Below are 21,043 nucleotides of genomic sequence, written 5' to 3'. Positions count from 1 at the left end.
TTTTACCCTATATTGATATCCTAGTTTGGTTGAGATTCGGTCAGTATTAAAACGTAGGGTACTGACCTAATATTTTTATAAATAATCAGCCATAACCTTACTTGCACTTCTTTGGTTGTGTGGGCTATTTAATTTTGGTCAAAAAGCAAAGAGTTATTTTTTTTGTAAGATGCTCAAATTGGAGAAGAGATCAGAGCTGAATAGACTATAAGGAATATGGTTAGCACCTCTTGTATTATAGCTAACTTGTAGATTTTTTTTAATAAACAATTTTATTGAGGTATTTTTGGCATATAAAACAATGACATTGTATAGTACCGTACAAAAGAAAAAGCAAATAACACATAGTGCAAACCACGACTCCATTTGTGCAAGGACCTGCCTAAACCACCCCCTACTCTACATTACTCTAGTGTAGCAAATGGGAAGCACAGCTAACTCTCCTGCCATAAATGAAGAAGTTGCTAATTAAGGTCTCTGCATATATACGGATATCTTTTAGAAATATGCAGGGTGGCATGCTCTGACATGTTTTGTTTTATCCTGACACAGGGGATTAACTGTGATGTTTGAAATAATGAAAACATATGGTCATACTTTTGAGAAGCACTGGTGGCAAGATCTGTTTAGGATTGTTTTCAGGATCTTTGACAATATGAAACTTCCAGAACAGCAGACTGAAGTAAGTAGATGCAATTACTCTGAGTGTATTTCTTACATATGTAAGGATAGGAGTTCATAGTACAAAAACAAATCATTCCAACATATCACTGTATATTGATTCTTGTGCTTCAATTATAGTAACCTGCTCAATTCATATATCATGAAATAGTACAGCATCGAAGAAGGACATTTGGCCCTTCCGGTTGGTGCCAGCTAGTTCGCAATCCCATTAGTCCCGTTTCAATACTCTTTCCGAGTATCCCAAAAATGTTTCCTCCTTGAAGTATACATCCAATTTCCTTTTTAAGATTATGATTGAATCTGTATTTCCCCCACCTTGTCAGGGCAGTCATTCCTAATCCTAACCAATTGTTGCATGACAAAGTTTTACCTCTCACCACATCTGATTGTTTTGACAAACATTTCAAATCATTACCCTCTAATTATCAACCCTTCAGCCATTGGAACCATTTTTATTTGATCCCCTCATATTTTTAAATAGCTCTCAATTTATTTTGGCTCATTTCCTGTAGGCTAATATTCCTTTCCAAATATCTGCTCAAACCTTTTTAAATAATGTTATTGTCTCCTCTATTTCTGGTAAGGCATTCCATGTTATCCTAACTATTTGAAAAATACTTCTGATTTACCCTTCATATCCTTGTGACTCCCACCCAACTGATATTCAGATCTGTCAGTGCAGTTGATTTCCAGGTGGGGATCCTAACAGAAACAAACACATGGGATAATGTTTAGGTTTCCAGTGTAGTTGAAAGTTCAATCGACAGCGATTTGAAGCTGTTGTGCTGTTTAATAATAATTTTTATTGTCACAAGTAGGCTTACATTAACACTGCAATGAAGTTACTGGGAAAAGGCCCTAGTCGCCACATTCCAGCACCTGCTCGGGTACACAGAAGGAGAATTCAGAATGTCCAATTCACCTAACAAGCATGTCTTTCGGGACTATTGTTAGCTTGTCGCATGTTTACATGACTGAACACCTCCATCCTCTGCCCTTAACCCCACCTAATGTTTTTTTTGAGCACTAAGGGCAATTTAGCATGGCCAATCCATCTAACCTGCACATCTTTGGACTGTGGGTGGAAACCGGAGCACCCGGAGGAAACCCACACAGACACGGGGAGAACGTACAAACTCCGCACAGACAGTGACCCAAGCTGGGAATCATTCCTGGGACCCTGGAACTGTGAAGTAACAGTGCTAACCACTGTGCTACCATGATCGCCCGCCATAGAATCCTGCTCGGCTGGCGGTCAGCAGCACCACCTATAGTTGCAGACTGTCTGTCCCACATATTGGAATTTCGCCAAATGGAGAATATCACATTTGCCATTCGAGGGTCGGAAGATGGCATCCTCAAAACATGAGAGCTATTCACCCGACTGTTCCGGAACCTGTTTGCGGCCAGCAAACAAATAAACAAGTAGCCAGGAACCAAGGGAAAATAGCCAGGATATTATGGAAGGGAGGGAGGACTGGGGGGGGGGGGGGGGGGGGAAGAGAAGAGGGTTTGCTAAACCCAGCAGGAAAGGGGAGTAGCAGAGAATAAGGGGGTGGGAGCGGTCAGGGAGGGAAGATGAGGGAAGGAGAAAAGAGGAGGGAACACAACCTGGGGGGCCAAGGCTGAGGAAAATGGACAAAAACAAAAAATCGATGAAGGGATGCAAAAGGCATTGGGGGTACCACTCAAGTTTGTTTTGTTTGTATTTGTAATGTAAAATGAAAAGAGAGATGGGGGGAGAAAAACCCCCTTTTCAGCTACGTGTTATGAAGTTTTTACTTCCTCTGTTTTTTGTTTTCTGTGTGTTCGTTTGTAAGTATATCATGTATAAAACCCAATAAAAACATTGAAAAAAAAGAGATTGTATTCAATCCAAGGAAGAATTATACAAATTCGCCAAGAAAAACAACAGGTCTGAGGATTGGGAGCGGTTTAGAATTCAGCAAAGAACGACCAAGGGATTGATCAGGGCAGCACGGTAGCATAGTTGTTAGCACAATGGCTTCACAGCGCCAGGATCCCAGGTTCAATTCCCGGCTTGGGTCACTGTCTGTGCAGAGTCTGCAAGTTCTTCCCGTGTCTGCGTGGATTTCCTCCGGGTGCTCTGGTTTCCTCCCACAGTCCAAAGATGTGCAGGGGTAGGTGGATTGGTTATGCTAAACTGTCCTTAGTGTCCAAAAAAGGCCCTTGGTGTCCAAAAAGGTTAAGGTGGGGTTACGGGGATAGGATGGAAGTGTGGGGATAGGGTGGAGGTGGGCTTAGGTAGGCTATAGGTAGGGTGCTCTTTCCAAAGGCCGGTGCAGACTCGATGGGCCAAATGGCCTTCTTCTGCACTGTAAATTCTGTGATTAAGACGGAGAAAATAGAGCTTGCAGGGAACTGAAAAACTGACTGTAAATGTTTCTGCAGGTGGGTGAAGAGACAAGGATTGGTGAAGTCAAATGTAGGACCCTGACAGTCAGAGAGAGGGCCAATGTATAACGGGGACAAAGAAGTGGCTGATCAACTAAACATACTTTGGTCTGTCTTCACAAATGAAGCCACAAATCAGATACCAGTTGGGGTTTGCAGTGTTTAGTGAGAGGGAGGAACTGAGGGAGATCAGTATTAGTAGAGAAATGGTGTTGGGGAAATTGATAGGGCTGAAGGCCAATAAATCCCCAGGGCCTGATAATTTACATCTCTGAGTACGTAAGGAAATGGCTCTCGAAAAAGTGGATGCATTGGTGGTCATCTTCCAGGATTCCACAGACTCTGGAACAGTTCCTGCAGATTGGAGGGCAGCTAATGTAACTCCGCTATTTAAAAAGGGACATAGAGGGAAAACAAGGAACTACAGACCAGTAACATGACACCGGTAGTGGGGGAAATTCTAGAATCCATTATCAAAGATTTTATAGCAGAACACTTAGAAAACAGTGGCAGGATCGGACAGAGTCAGCATGGATTTATGAAGGGGAAATCATGCTTGATAAATCTACTGGAATTCTGTGAGGATGTAACTTGTAGACTTGATGAGGGTAAGCCAGTGGATATGGTATATTTAGATTTTCAGAAGGCTTTTTACAAAGTCCCGCATAAGAGATCAGTGTGTAGAATTAAAGCGCATGGGATTAGGGGTAGTGTATTGAGTAGAAAACTAGTTGGCAGGACAAAGAGTAGGAATTAATAGGTCGTTTTCAAATTGGCAGGCAGTGACTAGTGAAGTACCACAGGTATCAGTGCCACGGCGTCAGCTATTCACAATATATATTAATGCTTTAGATGAGGAAACAATATGCAACATCTCCAAATTTGCAGATGACACGAAGTTGGGTGGGATGCAAAGATCCTGTGTGATTTGGACAAGTTGAGTGGGTGGGCAAATGAATGGTAGATGCAATATAATTTGGAGTAATACGAGGTTATCCACTTTGGAAGCCAGACTTATCTGAATGGCCATCAATTAGGAGAGGAGAATGTGCAATGGACCTGGGTGTCCAGTCACTGAAGGTCTGCAGGCGGTAAAGAAGGCAAATGGTGTGCTGGCCTTCATTGCGAGAGGATTTGAGTACATGAACAGGGATGTCTTTCTGCAGTTACACAGGGCCTTGGTAAGGCCACACTTGCAATAATGTGTGTAGTTATGGTCTCCTTATCTGAGGAAGGATGTTCTTACTTGAGAATGCAGCGAAGGTTCACCAGACTGATTCCTTGGATAGCGGGACTGACGTATGATGAGCAATTGAATCGGTTAGGATTGTATTTGCTGGTGTTCAGAAGAATGAGGGGGGATTTCATAGAAACCTATAAAATTCTAACAGGACGAGACAGCATAGATGCAGGAAGGATGTTTGTGATGGTATTTGTGTCTGAGGATTTGGGTAGACCATTTAGGACAGAGATGAGGTGAAATTTCTTCACCCAGAGAGTGGTCGGCCTGTGAATTTGTTATAACAGGAGGTAGTTGAGGCCAAAACATTGCATGTTTTCAAGAAGCAGTTAAATATGGCAGTTAGGGCGAAGAGGGTCGAATGATATGGGGGGAAAGCGGGATCAGGCTATTGAGTTGGACGATCAGTCATAATGAATGGCAGAGCAGGCTCGAAGAGCTGAATGGCCTCCTGCTCCTATTTTCTATGTTTTTACAAGTCATTCTTTTAAGTCGGCATAGTAGAGGTCGCGCCTTCCACTGGATTTTTCTGTGTTCCTCAGGGACAGCAGGATGACGAATTTCTAGTCTTTGCAGCAGTACTTCTGTTATGGGCCTGGGTTTAGAGAACCCCAAAGTGTATCATGGAGTTCACCTGACCCACAACTTTTAATAGATTGTGGTATGGGGAACACACGGCCCACTCTACAGGTGTGGTACAGCAGAAATGGAAAAGTATTTTTTAAAGCAAAACAATGTTTATTCTATGAACTAAAGTTAACCTTTTTAAAACATACAGTGAACATCATAGCAACCATTAATTCAAATACAACCCCCAAAGAATACAACACTAAGTAATCCTTAATAACTTTCCAAACAACATCCAGAAGACAAAAGAAACACCTTTTAACAGAAGCGCATCAGGTTTACATTCACTACTGAAAACATTTATAATTCTGAATTCACCAAATGATCAAGAGATAGTCTTTTCATGGCAGAGAGAACAGCAGTACACCTGCTTTGTCTGGCTTCAGCTCCAACACTGAAAAATGAAACCAAAAAAACACAGACACACCCAAGCTTTTCTCAGTGAAACTAAAAGACAGACAGCCCAGCTCCACCCACAGTCTGACATCACTGCAGTAATAGACACCCATTTTTTTAAAGGTACTCTCACATGACACCCCCCCCCCCAAGAAAAAAAAAACCCATCAACTTCAAGATAGTTTCATTTTTCACCTTTTCACTATCCTTTAAGAAATACACACAGTAAATATACTTTTTCGTTTAATAAAAAACACACACAAACAGGTATAATAATATAGTCCATTTTTTTTTCTTCTTCCTCCAACTGGAATCCTTCTCGATTGACAGTCTCTTTGAACAAGAAGGTCTCTGCACGATCCATCCATTTCTCTACGCCTCGGCACGTCTCTTTAAAGTCAGATACTTTAGTTCAATCTGATCACAGAGTTCCTTGTAATGCTCCAACACAGGAGCATTGGTTATCATAGCTTTCAGGCAGTCAAATGCCTGTTGAAACTCCGCTGCCAGTTACATTTTCGACGTTTCTTCAACAAGTCCATCAGTGGAGCAATCACGCTACAAAACTTTAGCACAAATGTTCGTTCAAATCCACTCATGCCAAGAAATCGCATTATTTCCCTTCGTCTTGAGGGTATTGAAAACTCCTCAATAACTGTTGGTTTCACATCCCGTGTGACCGTTCGGCCCTGTCCGATTGTATGGCGAAGGAACGTGACTTGAGCTTTTCGAAATTCAGTTTTGGCTAGGTTTATCACCAAACTGCCAACTGAAGTCGATCGAATAACTCCATCAGATGTTTTAAATGTTCTTGCCATGTCTGGCTGAAAATTACCAGATCGTCGATGTATAACGTACAATTGGGTAATCCTGAAACAACTTTGTTAGTTAACCGTTGAAATGTGTCTGGGGCGTTTTTCATGCCAAATGGCATAACTTTGAATTGGTATATGCCATCTGGAGTCACAAAAGCTGAAATCTCCTTCGCCCTTTCGGATAAAGGTACCTGCCAGTAACCTTTAAGAAAATCCAGTTTGAAAATAAAAGCTGATTGTCCCACTTTCTCAGTGCAACCCTCCAGATGTGGGATAGGATAAGAGTTTGTTCTTGTAACTGCATTAACCTTTCTATAATCCACACACAACCGTTGGGTACCATCTGGTTTAGGTGCCATCATTATGGGTGAGCTCCATTGGCTGCAACCCACTTCAATTATGCCATTTTTAAGCATACTCTCAATCTCTTTGTTAACCTGTGCCAATTTTAAAGGATTAAGTCTGTATGGATGTTGTTTGATTGGAACAGCATTTCCCACATCTATGTCATGTATAACCATTTTAGTACTTCGCAATTTATCTCTACAAACCTGCCCACGTGATATCAATAACTCTTTCAGGTCAGTCCATTTTTCCTCTGGAAGGTAACTCAACAATTTATCCCAATTTTTAAGAACATCCTCATTTTCCAATTTAATTTGAGGTATGTCAAATTCACAGTTATCTGGATTTGGTTCGTCGCTTTGAGTTAGAATCATTAATAACTCCTTTTTCTCTACCATATTCACATGACACACTTCGTGAGTCTTTCTTCTATCTGGTGTTTTTACCACACAATTCACCTCACTTAATTTCCTTTCGATCTGATAAGGTCCACAAAACCTTGCTTTTAAAGGTTCACCTACCACTGGTAACAATACTAAAACTTTATCCCCAGTGGCAAAACTACGAACTTTGGATTTCTTGTCCGCTACCCGTTTCATCACATTTTGTGCAACTTTTAACTGTTGTATAGCCAATTCACCTCTATTTAATCATCCCCTAAAATGTGACACGTAATCCAATAATGTAATTTCCGATTTTTCACTCATCAATTTTTCCTGAATCAATTGAAGTGGTCCTCTTACCTCATGAGCAAAAATTAGTTCAAAGGACTGAATTTGGTTGACTCATTAGGTGCATCCCTAATTGCAAGCAGTACGAATGGAATTCCTTTATCCCAATCCTCTGGATAATCGTGACAATAAGCCCTCAACATTGTCTTTAATGTCTGATGCCATCTTTCTAGATTGTGGTATGGGGAGCACACGGCCCACTCTGCAGGTGTGGTACAGCAGAAATGGAAAAGTATTTTTTAAAGCAAAACAATGTTTATTCTGTGAACTCAAGTTAACCTTTTTAAAACATACAGTGAACATCATAGCAACCATTAATTCAAATACAACCCCAAAGAATACAACACTAAGTAATCCTTAATAAATTTCCAAACAACATCCAGAAGACAAAAGAAACACCTTTTAACAGAAGCGCATCAGGTTTACATTCACTACTGAAAACATTTATAATTCTGAATTCACCAAATGATCAACAGATAGTCTTTTCATGGCAGAGAGAACAGCAGTACACTTGCTTTGTCTGGCTTCAGCTCCAACACTGAAAAATGAAACCAAAAAAACACAGACACACCAAAGCTTTTCTCAGTGAAACTAAAAGCTGACAGACAGCCCAGCTCCACCCACAGTCTGACATCACTGCAGTAATAGACACCCATTTCTTAAAGGTACTCTCGCATGACACTACTTATTTCTCCCAAGATCTGGTTTCTCCAAACTGTACTCCTACATGCAAATGACAAACTTATACTCATGATACTAGGATTCCTTGTACATGTTAATCAAAAAGTTGGAAAATATCGAACACTATTTTGATCTAGAATAAAATTGATGTTTAAATTTACAATGGTGATTTATAGAGGTAACCATTAATACACAGGTATAATGCAACATAACAGTAAGGTATATTAGATGTGGATCTGTTAAGAGTTTGGGATATTACCATCATAACATTTTAATTTTTCAGAAAGCTGAATGGATGACCACCACTTGTAACCATGCACTTTATGCTATCTGTGATGTATTCACTCAGTACTTTGAAGTACTCAATGATGTCCTTCTGGATGATATATTTGCACAGTTATATTGGTGTGTGCAGCAAGGTAAGATTAACAGAGAAAAATATTAACACAAATGCAAACAGTACACCTTTTGCTATTTTCTCTCGTAAGATAAGGTATCTTTTTGGAATATACATAGAAAATTAAGATTATTAATTTTAATTTCCAGAGTTGCACGTCATGTAGTAGATTATTGTAGTTGTAAATTGAAAATTTGACTACTTGGAATGATAATTATGTTTAAACATTTGCTCCACTTAAAGTATAACCAGATAACCAGAGTAAGGTTAAGGGAGGGGGTTGTTGGGTTACGGGTATAGGGTGGATACGTGGGTTTGAGTAGGGTGATCATGGCTCGGCACAACATTGAGGGCTGAAGGGCCTGTTCTGTGCTGTACTGTTCTATGTTCTATGTTCTATATGTTTGGCTGTTAAAATACCCAAATGGGTCGAGACCAAAGTGTGAAGCAGTAAATTCTAGAGTTCTGCTACGAGCTGTGCCTCACACTTTAAATTCCAGGAGAAAATATTTGTGCGTGCTAACATGCTTTCATCAGCATCTTTTTGATTGTATTGGGTGAATTAGGCAATGGTATTTTCATGTGGTGAAAGTCACCTAAGTATTTTTTAAACCTGATTCCCCATCAGATTTAAGTTGAATGCCATATGGTATGAACAAAGAACAATACAGCACAGGAACAGGCCTTTTGGCCCTCCATGCCTGCGCTGATCACGTATCATATCTAGACCTACCGCCTGTATCCTTCCATACCCCGTCTGTTCATGTGCCTATCCAGATAAGTCTTAGAGGTCGCTAACGTATCTGCCTCAACCACCTCACTTGGCAGTGCATTCCAGGCATCACCCCTCTCTGTGTAAAATAAACTTCCCCCACTCATCTCCACTGAACCTCCACCCCCTCCTACTAGTAGTGCGGTGACCAGAATTGGACACAGCATTCCCAATGTGGCCTAACCAACATTTTATATAATTGTAACATAATTTTTGAGCTTTTATACTCTAAACCCCGTCCTATGTAGGCAAGCATGCCATATGCTTTCTTTACCACCCGTTCCACCTGTGCTGCCACTTTTAAGGATCTGTGGACCTGCATGCACAAATCTCTCTGTGTCTCTATGCTCCAGATGGTTCTGCCATTTATTTTGTAGCTCCCACCTGAATTGGATCTACCAAAATATATCACCTCGCGTTTGTCCGGGTTAAATTCCATCTGCCATTTCTCTGCCCAAATCTATATCCTGCTGTATTCTCTGACAATCTTGATCAATATCCGCAACTCCTGCAATCTTAGTATCATCCAAAACTTGCTAATCAGACCCACCACATTTTCGTCCAAGCAATGAGAGCTGCTCTGCTGGAGGTGATTTTATCTGCACAGGTGTCAGATTTATCTAATCTTCAAGGTATAGTATACTTTCTTAAGTGCAGACCCATATCTACTTTGAGTTAAACTTAAAGTGGCTGCATAATTGCAGACTTAAAAGAATGAAGGTTTCATAATCGACCAGGGATAGGTTGATCTAGTATTGTCATCATCAAAACAATTGTTCTTCTAGTGATGTGGTGCAGAAGTTCCTCAAATTTCATTTCATTCTGGCTGATCAAAGATGGACATTAATGCAGTTTGTGGAAAATTTGGGGCATCAAGATTGGAGGGATGGTGCATGCTTGCTTGTGGTCTGAAAAAATAAATGCTGAAGTTGCACAGCAATTGTGCTGTCAGTTTTGAATGTTATCACTTGCACCAATTTGCAGTGGTGTAAATTCAGAGTCTGTACCTGACCAGACTGTGAAATGAAGCAAAATGAAACTTCTGGTAGGAGGGTGTACTTTTCTCTGGAGACAGTCAATTTGCTTTACATCTATGCAACAGTTGTAATATGAATGCAACCATAAACAAATTGTTGAAAAAATCTTTTATCAATTATTCTGTTAAAACGTCTCCTTTTCCCCAGATAACGAACAACTAGCTCGATCTGGTACGAACTGTCTGGAGAATGTTGTCATTCTCAATGGGGAAAAGTTTTTGCCAGAAACATGGGACAAAACTTGCAACTGTATGTTGGATATCTTCAAGACAACAATTCCTCATGTGTAAGAGATCTTTTTAAACGGAAATTTAAAAAATAAATTTCCTTACCATGCATCCTGTGTCAAGGAGTTTATATTAATCCTTTAAATGTTAAAGTACTTTGTATAACTGCTTAAAAGTTCTCCAATATAAGGTTCCAGTAATATGTTAATAAAAGAAAAATGCTGGTGCAGTCTCGAATGGATGAAATATTAAATGTTTGATTTTACAGATTTTATTATTTCTCACTGGTTTACTTCCCTTTCCTCTTCTAAACAATTCGAAGTCTTGGCTATGTATGGTTAGGGGGACATCCATGTCCATGAGCTTAGCAGATATCCGTTATTAAAGTCAGCAGATAGTGTTAGCAATTTATTCAGTTATGGTTGCTTCTCAACCATGATTGAATAAACCATTCTTGTACTCACCCAACATTGACATCAGTACACTTCAGTAATGATTGCTGGATAGAATTGTGAGCCAGTTTTCCTGTTCCTAACCCAGAGACTTTGAGGTCAATTGTAGGACCTTTACTCCAACTATCTGAGATCACTTAGCTTGTGGTTTGAACCTGGTTGTTTCTTCAAATATTAAAGATTTATTCTTTAATATCTAAATTTGATATGCAACACAGCTGTGGCAATAGACTCAAATTATAGAGGATGAGCTTATAAAGTTTATGACATGGGCCAATACAAGATAAAAAATGTAACTATGAAATTTTGCAGAATACAGCTGCTCCGTAACCTCTGCTTGCAATATGGTCAACCAAGCTTATTGGTTTGTTAGAAATAGGCTGTGAGGTTTTATACAGTCGCCAAATTTGAAAGGTGTTTCCTGATTCAGTCCAAATTATGCTAACAAAGTTGATGAATTCTATGTGCTGCAATACATTGGGGTAGCAACACAATCTCGTTGAGTGTTGGAACACAGATTGATTTTTCTTTCTCTGAGCTAGTGATCTGAATGACACTGCAGTTAGAAACCACTCATGTCATGTCACTGCACAAACTAACAGCAGATCAATAGATAATTTATGCCCAGGTTACTCTATTGTGCCACTTAGCTGCCAACTGTGGCATTATTGTAGACATTGTTGGATAGCTGTCCTCCCTCAAATAGAGAATGGGAGTGGTGAGGAAGAAAATAGAGTAGTGCTCTGACGTACATGAGGTTAGTATACTTCAAATAAATGTTTTAAAACTTATTTGCAGGACTTTCTTTTGTGGTGATTCCCTGTTACTAATCTAGAAATATTAAAGCCTATGTCTGTACTATCACTTTGGCTGATTGGGGCTACATTAGCACAACTAGTGTTGAGACCTAGAATCTTTGTTTAAATGGTGCAATGTCACACCAGCTGGTTCATTTACCCACAGAACTGAGAGGAGTTGCGAATATTGCATTCAATCTCCAATATGACATCTCTTTGCTGGTTTAAAGTTGCAGTTTTAAAATCATGCATTATGTGCAATATATATGACATTTTAAGGAAGTCTAATCTCCAGTTTGATCATATGATTCATTAAATTTGATAGACACGTTAAATGACAGATCAAATTTGCATTTCACTTTGCTGAAGGATTGTAATTTTGTAGGAATTGTAACATTTCTATGGGCAACAATAATTTTGCTGAACTGTAACCTTACAATTATTGTTTCATTGTGATTTAATTGTGAAAATTGATGTATTTCATCATTCACATTTGGATTTTTGTCTAAATTCTGAATTCCATATTCAAATGCATTTGAATAGAAATGCTAAAAATGCCCATTTATGTTGCCGGATTCTGAGGACTGTATTGATAGAATCTTTTAGTTGTAGCATGTTTCCATTGCAACAAAATTCATTTTGCTATAATTTGTGTATTTTAGATTGTTATCATGGCGACCCTCGCACTCTGAAAGTGACCCCTCATTACAAACTGATGCTGGAGAAAAACAGTTGGTATGCATTGCATTATTTTCTCAATAGCATATTGGTTTGAGATTCTGTTATATTCTTTGTGGTAGCCGCAGAGAGGTGGCACACGTCGAGTTCGTATAACATAGTGCAAGGGGTTTATTTATAAGATGCTGTTCAAACGGGGTACAATGCTGAGCTCTACAAAAGCTCATGAAATGCACCAGCAGGGGCTGGTTTAGCACACTGGGCTAAATAGCTGGCTTTTAAAGCAGACCCCAAGGCAGGCCAGCAGCACGGTTCAATTCCCGTACTAGCCTCCCAGAGCAGGCGCCGGAATGTAGCGACTCGGGGATTTTCACAGTACCTTCATTGAAACTTACTTGTGACAAAAAGCCATTTTCATCTCATTCATTTCAATGACGACATTGCGTAACACGTGACATTAAACCAGCCAATGGTGTTACTCTGATACATAACAGATTCCAAAAGGGAATGATGCTGTCAGCCAGTTTTGTAAATATCAACATGATCTTTGAAGCCATCTTTGAATTTTGAAGGCTATGTTGTGTGAGAGTCAATTTAAAATGATTTCATGAATATAAGATTAAATATAGTCCTGTCTCCTCCGGGAACTGTCCCATTCTCCTTCAAACCAGCCAGCATCAACCTCTCAAAACTAAATAAATCTTAACTCCTCCATCCTTGCAAACTACCACCTCATCTCCAACCTCCTTTAAAGTCCCTGAACGTGCTGTGACATCCCAACTCTGAGCCCATCTTTCCCAGAACTCCTGTTTGAATCCCTCCAATCTGCTTCCCACTACAGTACTGAAACATCTCTCATCAAAATCACAAATGACATCCAGTATGATTCTGATAATGGGAGACAATTCCCCCTCTTGTCCTTAACTTGTTTACAGCCTTTGACACAGTTGATAACGTCGTCCTGCTCTTACACCTCTCCGTAGTCATCCAGTTGGATAGAACTGAGCTCACCTGTTTCCATTCTTAACCCAGTTATAGCCACCAAATCACAGTTGGTCATGAGACACATCAATTCCATACTCCCAGAATGTCTTGATCCACTGCAAATCACAGACAGCCACAACCGGCCCACAGCAGACGGCATCTCCTTGGGCCTACACTCATCCCTGGAGCATCTTGACAACAAGGACTCCTACGTCAGATTCTTAATCATTGACTTCAGCTCCGCCTTCAACACCATAAATCCCAGCCAAGCTCATATCAAAACTCCAGGTCTTGGCTCCTCCCTCTGCAACTGGATCCTCGACTTCCTGACCCAAAGACCATAATCAGTAAGGATAAACAGCAACACCTCAACAGTAGTCCTAAATACCGGGCCCTGCAAGGCTGTGTATTTAGCCCCCGACTATACTCCCTTTACACATACGACTGTGGCAAAATTTGGCTCCAACTCCAATCTGACCGTTGTGGGTCAGATCTTGAACAACGATGGGAATCAGAGTACAGGAGGGAGATAGAGAACCTAGTGGCATAATGTAACGGCAACAATCTCTCCCTCAACGTCAGTAAAACTAAGGAGCTGGTCATTGACTTCAGGAAGCGAAGTGTCATCCAAGCCCCTGTCTGCATCAGTGGTGCTGAGGTGGAGATGGTTGACGGCTTCAGATTCCTCGGTGTGCACATCACCAATAATCTGTCCTGGTCCAACCACGTTGACGCTATGGCCAAGAAAGTACAACAGCGCCTATATTTCCTCAGAAAACTAAGGAAATTCGGCATGCCCACATTGACTCTTAACAATTTTTGCAGGTGCACCATAGGAAGCATCCTAGCTGGCTGCATCACAGCTTGGTATGGCAACTGCTCGGCCCAAGACCGTAAGAAACTACAGAGAGTCGTAAACACAGCCCAGACCACCACACAAACCTGATTCCCATCCATTGGTTCTGTCTACACCTCCCACTGCCTTGGGAAAGCGGGCAGCATAATCAAAGACCCCTCCCACCCGGGTTATTCTCTCTCGAAACTTCTATCAGGAGATACAAAACTCTCGGAACATGCACTAACAGGTTCAAAAGCAGCTTCTTCCCCACTGTTACCAGATTCCTGAATGATCCTCTTATGGACTGAACTAATCTCTTCACACATCTTCTCTACTGAGTACTGCTACACTCAGCATGTTCACCTGATGCCTGTTCATTTATATATGTCCAATGTTTTTTTCATATATGGAACGATCTGTCTCGACTGTACGCAGAACAATACTTTTCACTGTACCTTGGTACACGTGACAATAAATCAAATCCAAATCCAACCTGCTGTGTCTTATTCTCGCTAACACTATTACCTCTGGTGTCCCTCATGGATCTATCCTTGGGCTCATCATGTTTCTCATCTACATGCTGTTTTCAGCACTTTCATCCAAAAAAACACAGCCCCAAGTTAGGGCATCTATGCTGACAACACCAAGCTCTACCTCACCATAATTTTTCTCAACTCCTGTGCTATGTCCAGATTGTCAGACAGCTTATCTGATATCCAGTATTGGACAAACAGAAAAATTGTTCCAACTGAAACATTTGCCTTCAGTCCCTGCCACAATCGCCATTCCCTTGCCACCTATTCAGTTCCCTCGCCACCAATTCCATCACTCTCTTCAGCAGCTGAGCCAGAGTATTCACAACACTGGCGTCACATTTGTGCCTCAGAAGTGATTCTGGCCCCATGTCTGCACCATCACGTCGACTTCCAAATTTCCCCTCCTTGACATTGCTGATTCTGCCCCTGCATCAACTCAAGTGCACTGAAATCTGCATCCATGCCTTTGATATAACTATTCTACCAGACTTAACTATTCTAACACACTTCTGACTGACCTTCCGTCACCAAATCTCTGTAAAACGTTAGTTCTTTACTCTCCTTACATATGTTGCCAGACCTGAGATTTTCCAGCATTTTCTCTTTTGGTTTCAGATTCCAGCATCCGCACTAATTTGCTTTTATCTCTGTAAATATAGGTCATCCAAAGCTCTGATACCCATGTCCTAACTTGCACCAAATCCTGTTCACCCCTTTGACCGGGAACAGTTCCAAAAACAGTTGCCAAGAAGAATCTGTTTCTCTCTGCACAGATGCTGCCAGAGCTGTTGGGTTTTCCCAACAGTTTCAGTTTTTGTCATGATTTTAAAACGCCTATCTTGAAATCCTTTCACAACCTCACTCACTCTGCCTATAACCTCCAGCCCTTCAATCCTCCGAAATATCTGTGCTCCTCCAATTCAGGCCTGTTGAGCATCCTGACTTTGATTTTTCCACCATTAATGCACATGCCTTCAGCTGCCAAGATGCACAGCTCTGGGGTTCTCTTTATTCATTACCCATTCTTTACCCATTTTTCCTTTACTAAGGCATTTCTTAAACTCTACCTCTTTTTGATCAAAATGTCTGACTCTTTGATTTTTAATTATTTGCCATTGCACAGATAGTGCAGTAGTAATGACAGCTAATCTGTTGCTGTCATTACTCTGAAACTAACAGCATCATCTGCATTAAGGTAGAAATTTAGAAGTAGCTGTCAGTGGTTCAACTCTTATGATCTTATCTCATAATCATTAATTTATTCAGCTATTTTTTAAATTAAGTGAATACAAGTTGAAGAGGTTTAATGATTTTTTTTTATTGGCTTACTACCTGTGAGAATACTTCAGTGTGATTGGCTGTTCGTGGCTTAATATCATCACTCTTGCTGGGCACTTGGAGATCCCCTTAATTTGATGCTGGATTCTAGATGATGGCAGGAAAGGATAGCAGGCTTTTATGGGCAGCTTTCTTTGAGGTCAATGGCAATTATTGTTTCTTTGTTGCTGACAGATGTATCTTCTCAAGTGGCTTACTGTCAAATTCTTGATTGATCATGCCTCTGTGAAACACCTTGGAATGTTTTACTGCATTGAAGCTGCAACATAAATACAAGTGTGTTTTAAAAATAAGTGATTACATTTTTATTCATGTGGAAGTATTTCTGCGAGAATTCCAAATATCTGTTTATGGTGATGGAAGAGATTTTTAAAAGTCCTGTGGGCATGACTGACCAGGCCACCATTTATTCTCCATCGCTAATTGCCCTTGAGAAAGTGGTGATGAGCAACCTTGTTGAACAACTGCAGTCCATGCTGTGAAGCTACTCCCATAGTGCTGTTGGGAGTGAGTTCCAGGGTTTTTGCCCAGTGACCGTGAAGGAACAACTATATAGTTCCAAGTCAGGATGGTGTCTGGCTTGGAGTTGGTAGTGTTCCCTTCTCCTTGGTGGGAGAGGTTGTGGGAGTGAAAAGTACTGTCAAAGGAGCTTTGTTGAGTTTCTGCAGTGTATTTTGTGGATTGCTGCCATTGTATGTTTGTGGTGGAGGGAGTAAATGTTTGTGGATGGGGTGCCAATCAAGCAGGCTGTTCTTTTTGTGGATGAGCTCACTTGAGTGTCATTGGAGCTGTACTCATGCAACCAAGTGGAAAGTATTCAATCACACTCCTGGTTTAGATGGTGGACATATTTTGGAGGGGGTGGGGGGGGGGGGGGGGGGGGGGGGGGGGGGGGCGGAGACAAGAGATGAGTTATTCACTGCAGAATACCCAATCTCTCACCTCTTGTAGCCACAGTATTTATATGGCTGGGGCGGTTCAGTTTCTGATCAATGGTAAACTCAAGATGGGAGATTCAGTGCGGTAGTGCTATTGCATGTCAAGTGGAAATGGTCTCTTGTTGGAGATGGTCATTGTGTGGCGCGAATGGAATGTGCCACTTAGCCCAAGACTGAACATTATCCTGGTCTTGCTGCATATGGACATAGACTCCATCATGTCTTAAATGACTGAGTTACAGTATAGTAATTCATTCATGTTTTTCAAATGATGTTCAAATCCATTATTATTTTTTAAACAAGAGAGTAATAACTGTGGATAGGACGCAACTGTGTGGAGGACATTTGACCCTGTAAATCTTCAACATTGCCAAATGGCAATTTTTACTGAATTAATGCCCCTTCTCGCTCGTCTCACCTTTAACCTTCTATACACATACTCTATCCTTATTTATTTTGTGTAAGGGCATGTTACAGGAGACCAAAGGCCCCTTCACCCTTAACTTATTTCTCCTCTCCTTCCACTTCTCTGTCTCATTTTGTTTCAAATTTTTTTACATTAAAGTAAATTAGAATGGGAAAGGAAACTGTCTTTATTCTTTCTTATGGTTGTTAGATATTCAGATCTCTACAAGGATGTGCCATGCAAGTATCATTAATGTTTTGTAGCTGTAACAGCCAGAGATAATTAGTTGGCTTCAAAATTCAACTTTGGACTATGGAAGGAAACCGGCGCACCCGGATGTAACCCACACAGACATGGGGAGAATGTACAAACTCCACAACCCAAAGTCAGAATTGAACCCAGATCCCTGGCCGCTGTGAGGCAGCATTGCTAACCACAGTGCCGCCCTTCTAAGTATTGGGCCAGGCAAAAACAGCAGGCCAGCTTTTCTGACTATATTGTCCAGCGGATAGAAGACTATAAATCTGGAGGCATGTCCCACGACAATATCAGGCTTTTGGAGATCGGGCGCTCTGAAATCTGGTTTAAAAGAAACAGGAAACTCCGTGCACATTGTCATCTCCCTTGCCACATGCAAGAGGAAACCCTCCCTCCCCCACCCCCCATCACCCCTACCACCACCCATGGAGCTTCCTGATGGGGCCCCCCTGATGTTGTCCCCTAGCAGTGCCCGAGGTACTGTCAGATATGAAGTCCAAGCGCAGTTAAAACTAATGAAACCCATAAAATTTGCTGTTATTGTGAAAAATATAATAAGAAACAGGTCTTTAAACCCTTACTGCAGTTATATATTAATTATAATATATACCTCAAAATAATAAATAAATATTATAATAGATCATTACAGACAGGAAGGAAAATAGTAATAAGGATTAAGTATTTAAATATATACAGGGTTGGGTTTCTGTGCCTGTGTCAGGGGAACCCAACCTACTCCCTTGAAGGTACAAATTAATTCTATTTCATTTTTTTCAATGTGGCTTGCGAAAGAAAGCCAGAAAGTAAAGAGGTATGGCATCATTCTCTCATTCAAACTGGAAACTCAAACACACAGCTGACAGAGCCAATGTCCGTTCCCTGCTGCATTTTTGCAGTTTAAACCCAAGATAGGATGTCAGCATAGACATTGCCCTTCCCTGCAATTAAGTCATGTTTAAGTTGACCTATAAGACCGTAAGAAATAGGAACAGGAGTAGGCCATTTAGCCCCTCGAGCCTGCTCCGCCATTCAATAGGATCATGGCTGATCCGGCATTCCTCACATCCACTTTCCTGCCCTTTCTCCGTATCCCTTGATGTCCTTACTGATCAAGAATCTGTCTTGTCTCAGCATCTCAGCCTCACAAGGGCCAATATCTGGTCGTTGCAATTCATTTTTCCCGTAGGCAGCGCATCCCACCAGCAGGTTTCCTGGCGGCGTGCAGTGGTTACAATGGGAAATTCCATTAACTAATGACGGGAAGGTAGAATCCCGCTGCAAGCAAATGGCATGGCGCCGAGAGACATAGAACATAGATAATAGGTGCAGGAGTAGGCCATTCATGGCTGATCATGCAAATTCAATATCCATCTCCCGCTTTCTCGCCATGCCCCTTGATCCCTTCAGCCATAAGGGCCACGTCCAGCTCTCTTGAATATATCCAGCGAACTGGCCTCAACTGGTAGAGAATTCCACAAGTTCTCATCTCAGTCCTGAATGGCTTACCCCTTATTGTTGGGCTGTGACCCCTAGTTCTGGGTGTCCCCAACATTGGGGACATTTTTCCCACATCTAGCCTGTCCAGTCCCATTAGGATTTTGTATATTTCAATGAGATCACCTCTCATTCTTCTAAACTCCGGTGAGTTCAAACCTGTCAATCCAGTCTTTCTTCATATGTCAGTCCTGCCATCCTTGGAATTAGTCTGGTGAAGCTTTGCTGGGCAACCTCAATAGCAAGAATGTCCTTCCTCAAACTCGGAGACCAAAGCACATAGTACTCAAGGTGTGGCTTCACCAAGGCCCTGTATAACTGCAGCAAGACATCCCCACTCCTATACTCAAATCCTCTCGCTATGAAGGCTGGGGGACCGGAGAATCCGGCCCAAGGACTCTGCTCCTACAGTTGTCTGTGGCAAGAAGTTCCAAAGACACTCAACCCTCGGAGAAGAAATGTCCTCACCTCAGTCTTAAATTGGCACCCCTTTATTCTGAGACAATCCCTCTAGTCCTAGAATTGTCAATCCTCTATCCATGCTAATATACTACCTCCAGCCCCATTGTCTTTTATCTTATGACTTAAACCTTTTGTGAGGTATCTTGTTGAACACTTTCTGAAAGTCTAAATACAACACATCTGCTGGTTCTCCTCTATCCACTCCAGTTGAGACTTCCTCAAAGAACCCGAATAAATTAGTCAGTCACAATTTCCCTTTCATGGAGCCATATTGACTCTGCTTGATTGGATTATGATTTTGCGAATGTGCTGTTATTACTTCCTTAATAACATCTTTTCAACTATAGATGTTAGGCCTATAGTTATCCGCTTTTTGCCTCCTTTCCTTTTTGAATAGGGATGTCACATTGGCAGTTCTCCAATTCTCCAGTACGTCTCCAGAATCAAAGGATTTTTGGAAAATTACAACTCGTGCATCTACTATCTCTGTAGCTACTAGGATGCAAGCTATCTGGCCAGAGGACTTATCTGCCTTTGGCCCTATAACTTTGTCTAATAATACTATTCTAGTGATGGTGATGTTATTTACTTGCTCCTTATATTCTTTAATATTAATGGGATGTTTGAAGTATCTTCCACTGTAAAAACTGATGCACATTATGTGTTCCACACAGCTGTCTCCCAAGATTCATTTTCTAAGGGGCCTGAGTTCTCTTTTCCTCTCTCTTCCTTTTTATATATTTAAAGAAGCTCTTATTGTCAGTTTTTATAGTCCTTGCTCCTTTGCCTCATGGTATATTTTATCTCTTTATTATATTTTTAGTCCTCCTTTGCTGGATGCTATATTTATCCCAATCATCGGGGCTATCATTGGCCTTTGCCTCCTTATTTGCTTTTTCTTTCAACTTAATACTCTCCTTAATTTCCTTGGTTAGCCATGGGTGGCTTATCCCACTCTTAGAATCTTTCCTCCTTATTGGGATATATTTTTGCTGAGAGTCACAAATTGCCTCCTTAAATGTCTACCACTGCTAGTTAACTGTCTTTCCTGCTACTCTATTCGCCCAGTCCACTTCATCCTCATTTCATTGTAATTCCCTTTATTTAGATTGAACAAAGTTATTTGCGACCCATGTTTCACTCTCAAATTGAATATTAAGTTCTATCATGTAACGATCACTACTTTCAAGGAGATCTTTTAATCTGAGGTCATTCATTAAACCTGCCTCATTGCCCATTACCAGATCCAGGATAGCCTGCTCCTGGTTGGCTCCATGACATATTACTCTAGAAAACTATCCCTAATGCACTCTGGGAATTTGTTGTCATAGCTACCCATACCAACTTGATTAATCCAATCAACAGGAAGATTGAAGTCACCTATAATTATTGCTCTGTTCATTTTACATGCTCTTATTGTTTATTGATTTCTCCCCTTTCCTACAGTATGGCTACTGTTTGGGGCCTACACATTACTCCTACCAATGTCTTCTTT

General features: G+C 41.0%; 1 protein-coding gene across 9 annotated transcripts in view; it reads left to right on the top strand.

The window, feature by feature from the left end:
* Positions 1-21,043, top strand: part of arfgef1 (ADP-ribosylation factor guanine nucleotide-exchange factor 1 (brefeldin A-inhibited)) — a 280,401-nt gene that overhangs the window by 229,320 nt on the left and 30,038 nt on the right. For all 9 annotated transcript variants that reach the window (XR_005462112.1, XM_038809540.1, XM_038809538.1 and 6 more), the window contains 4 exons: positions 553-682; positions 8,218-8,353; positions 10,288-10,426; positions 12,279-12,351. Coding sequence is in view for 8 of the 9 variants with exons in the window: in XM_038809540.1 (XP_038665468.1) it covers positions 553-682; positions 8,218-8,353; positions 10,288-10,426; positions 12,279-12,351 (478 nt within the window). In the remaining variant the exon portion in view is untranslated. The remainder of the gene's footprint in view (positions 1-552; positions 683-8,217; positions 8,354-10,287; positions 10,427-12,278; positions 12,352-21,043) is intronic.

This window comes from Scyliorhinus canicula, chromosome 10 (genome assembly GCF_902713615.1).
Source record: "Scyliorhinus canicula chromosome 10, sScyCan1.1, whole genome shotgun sequence".
Taxonomy (NCBI): Eukaryota; Metazoa; Chordata; class Chondrichthyes; order Carcharhiniformes; family Scyliorhinidae; genus Scyliorhinus; species Scyliorhinus canicula.
This window is presented reverse-complemented; position numbering and strand designations above follow the sequence as displayed.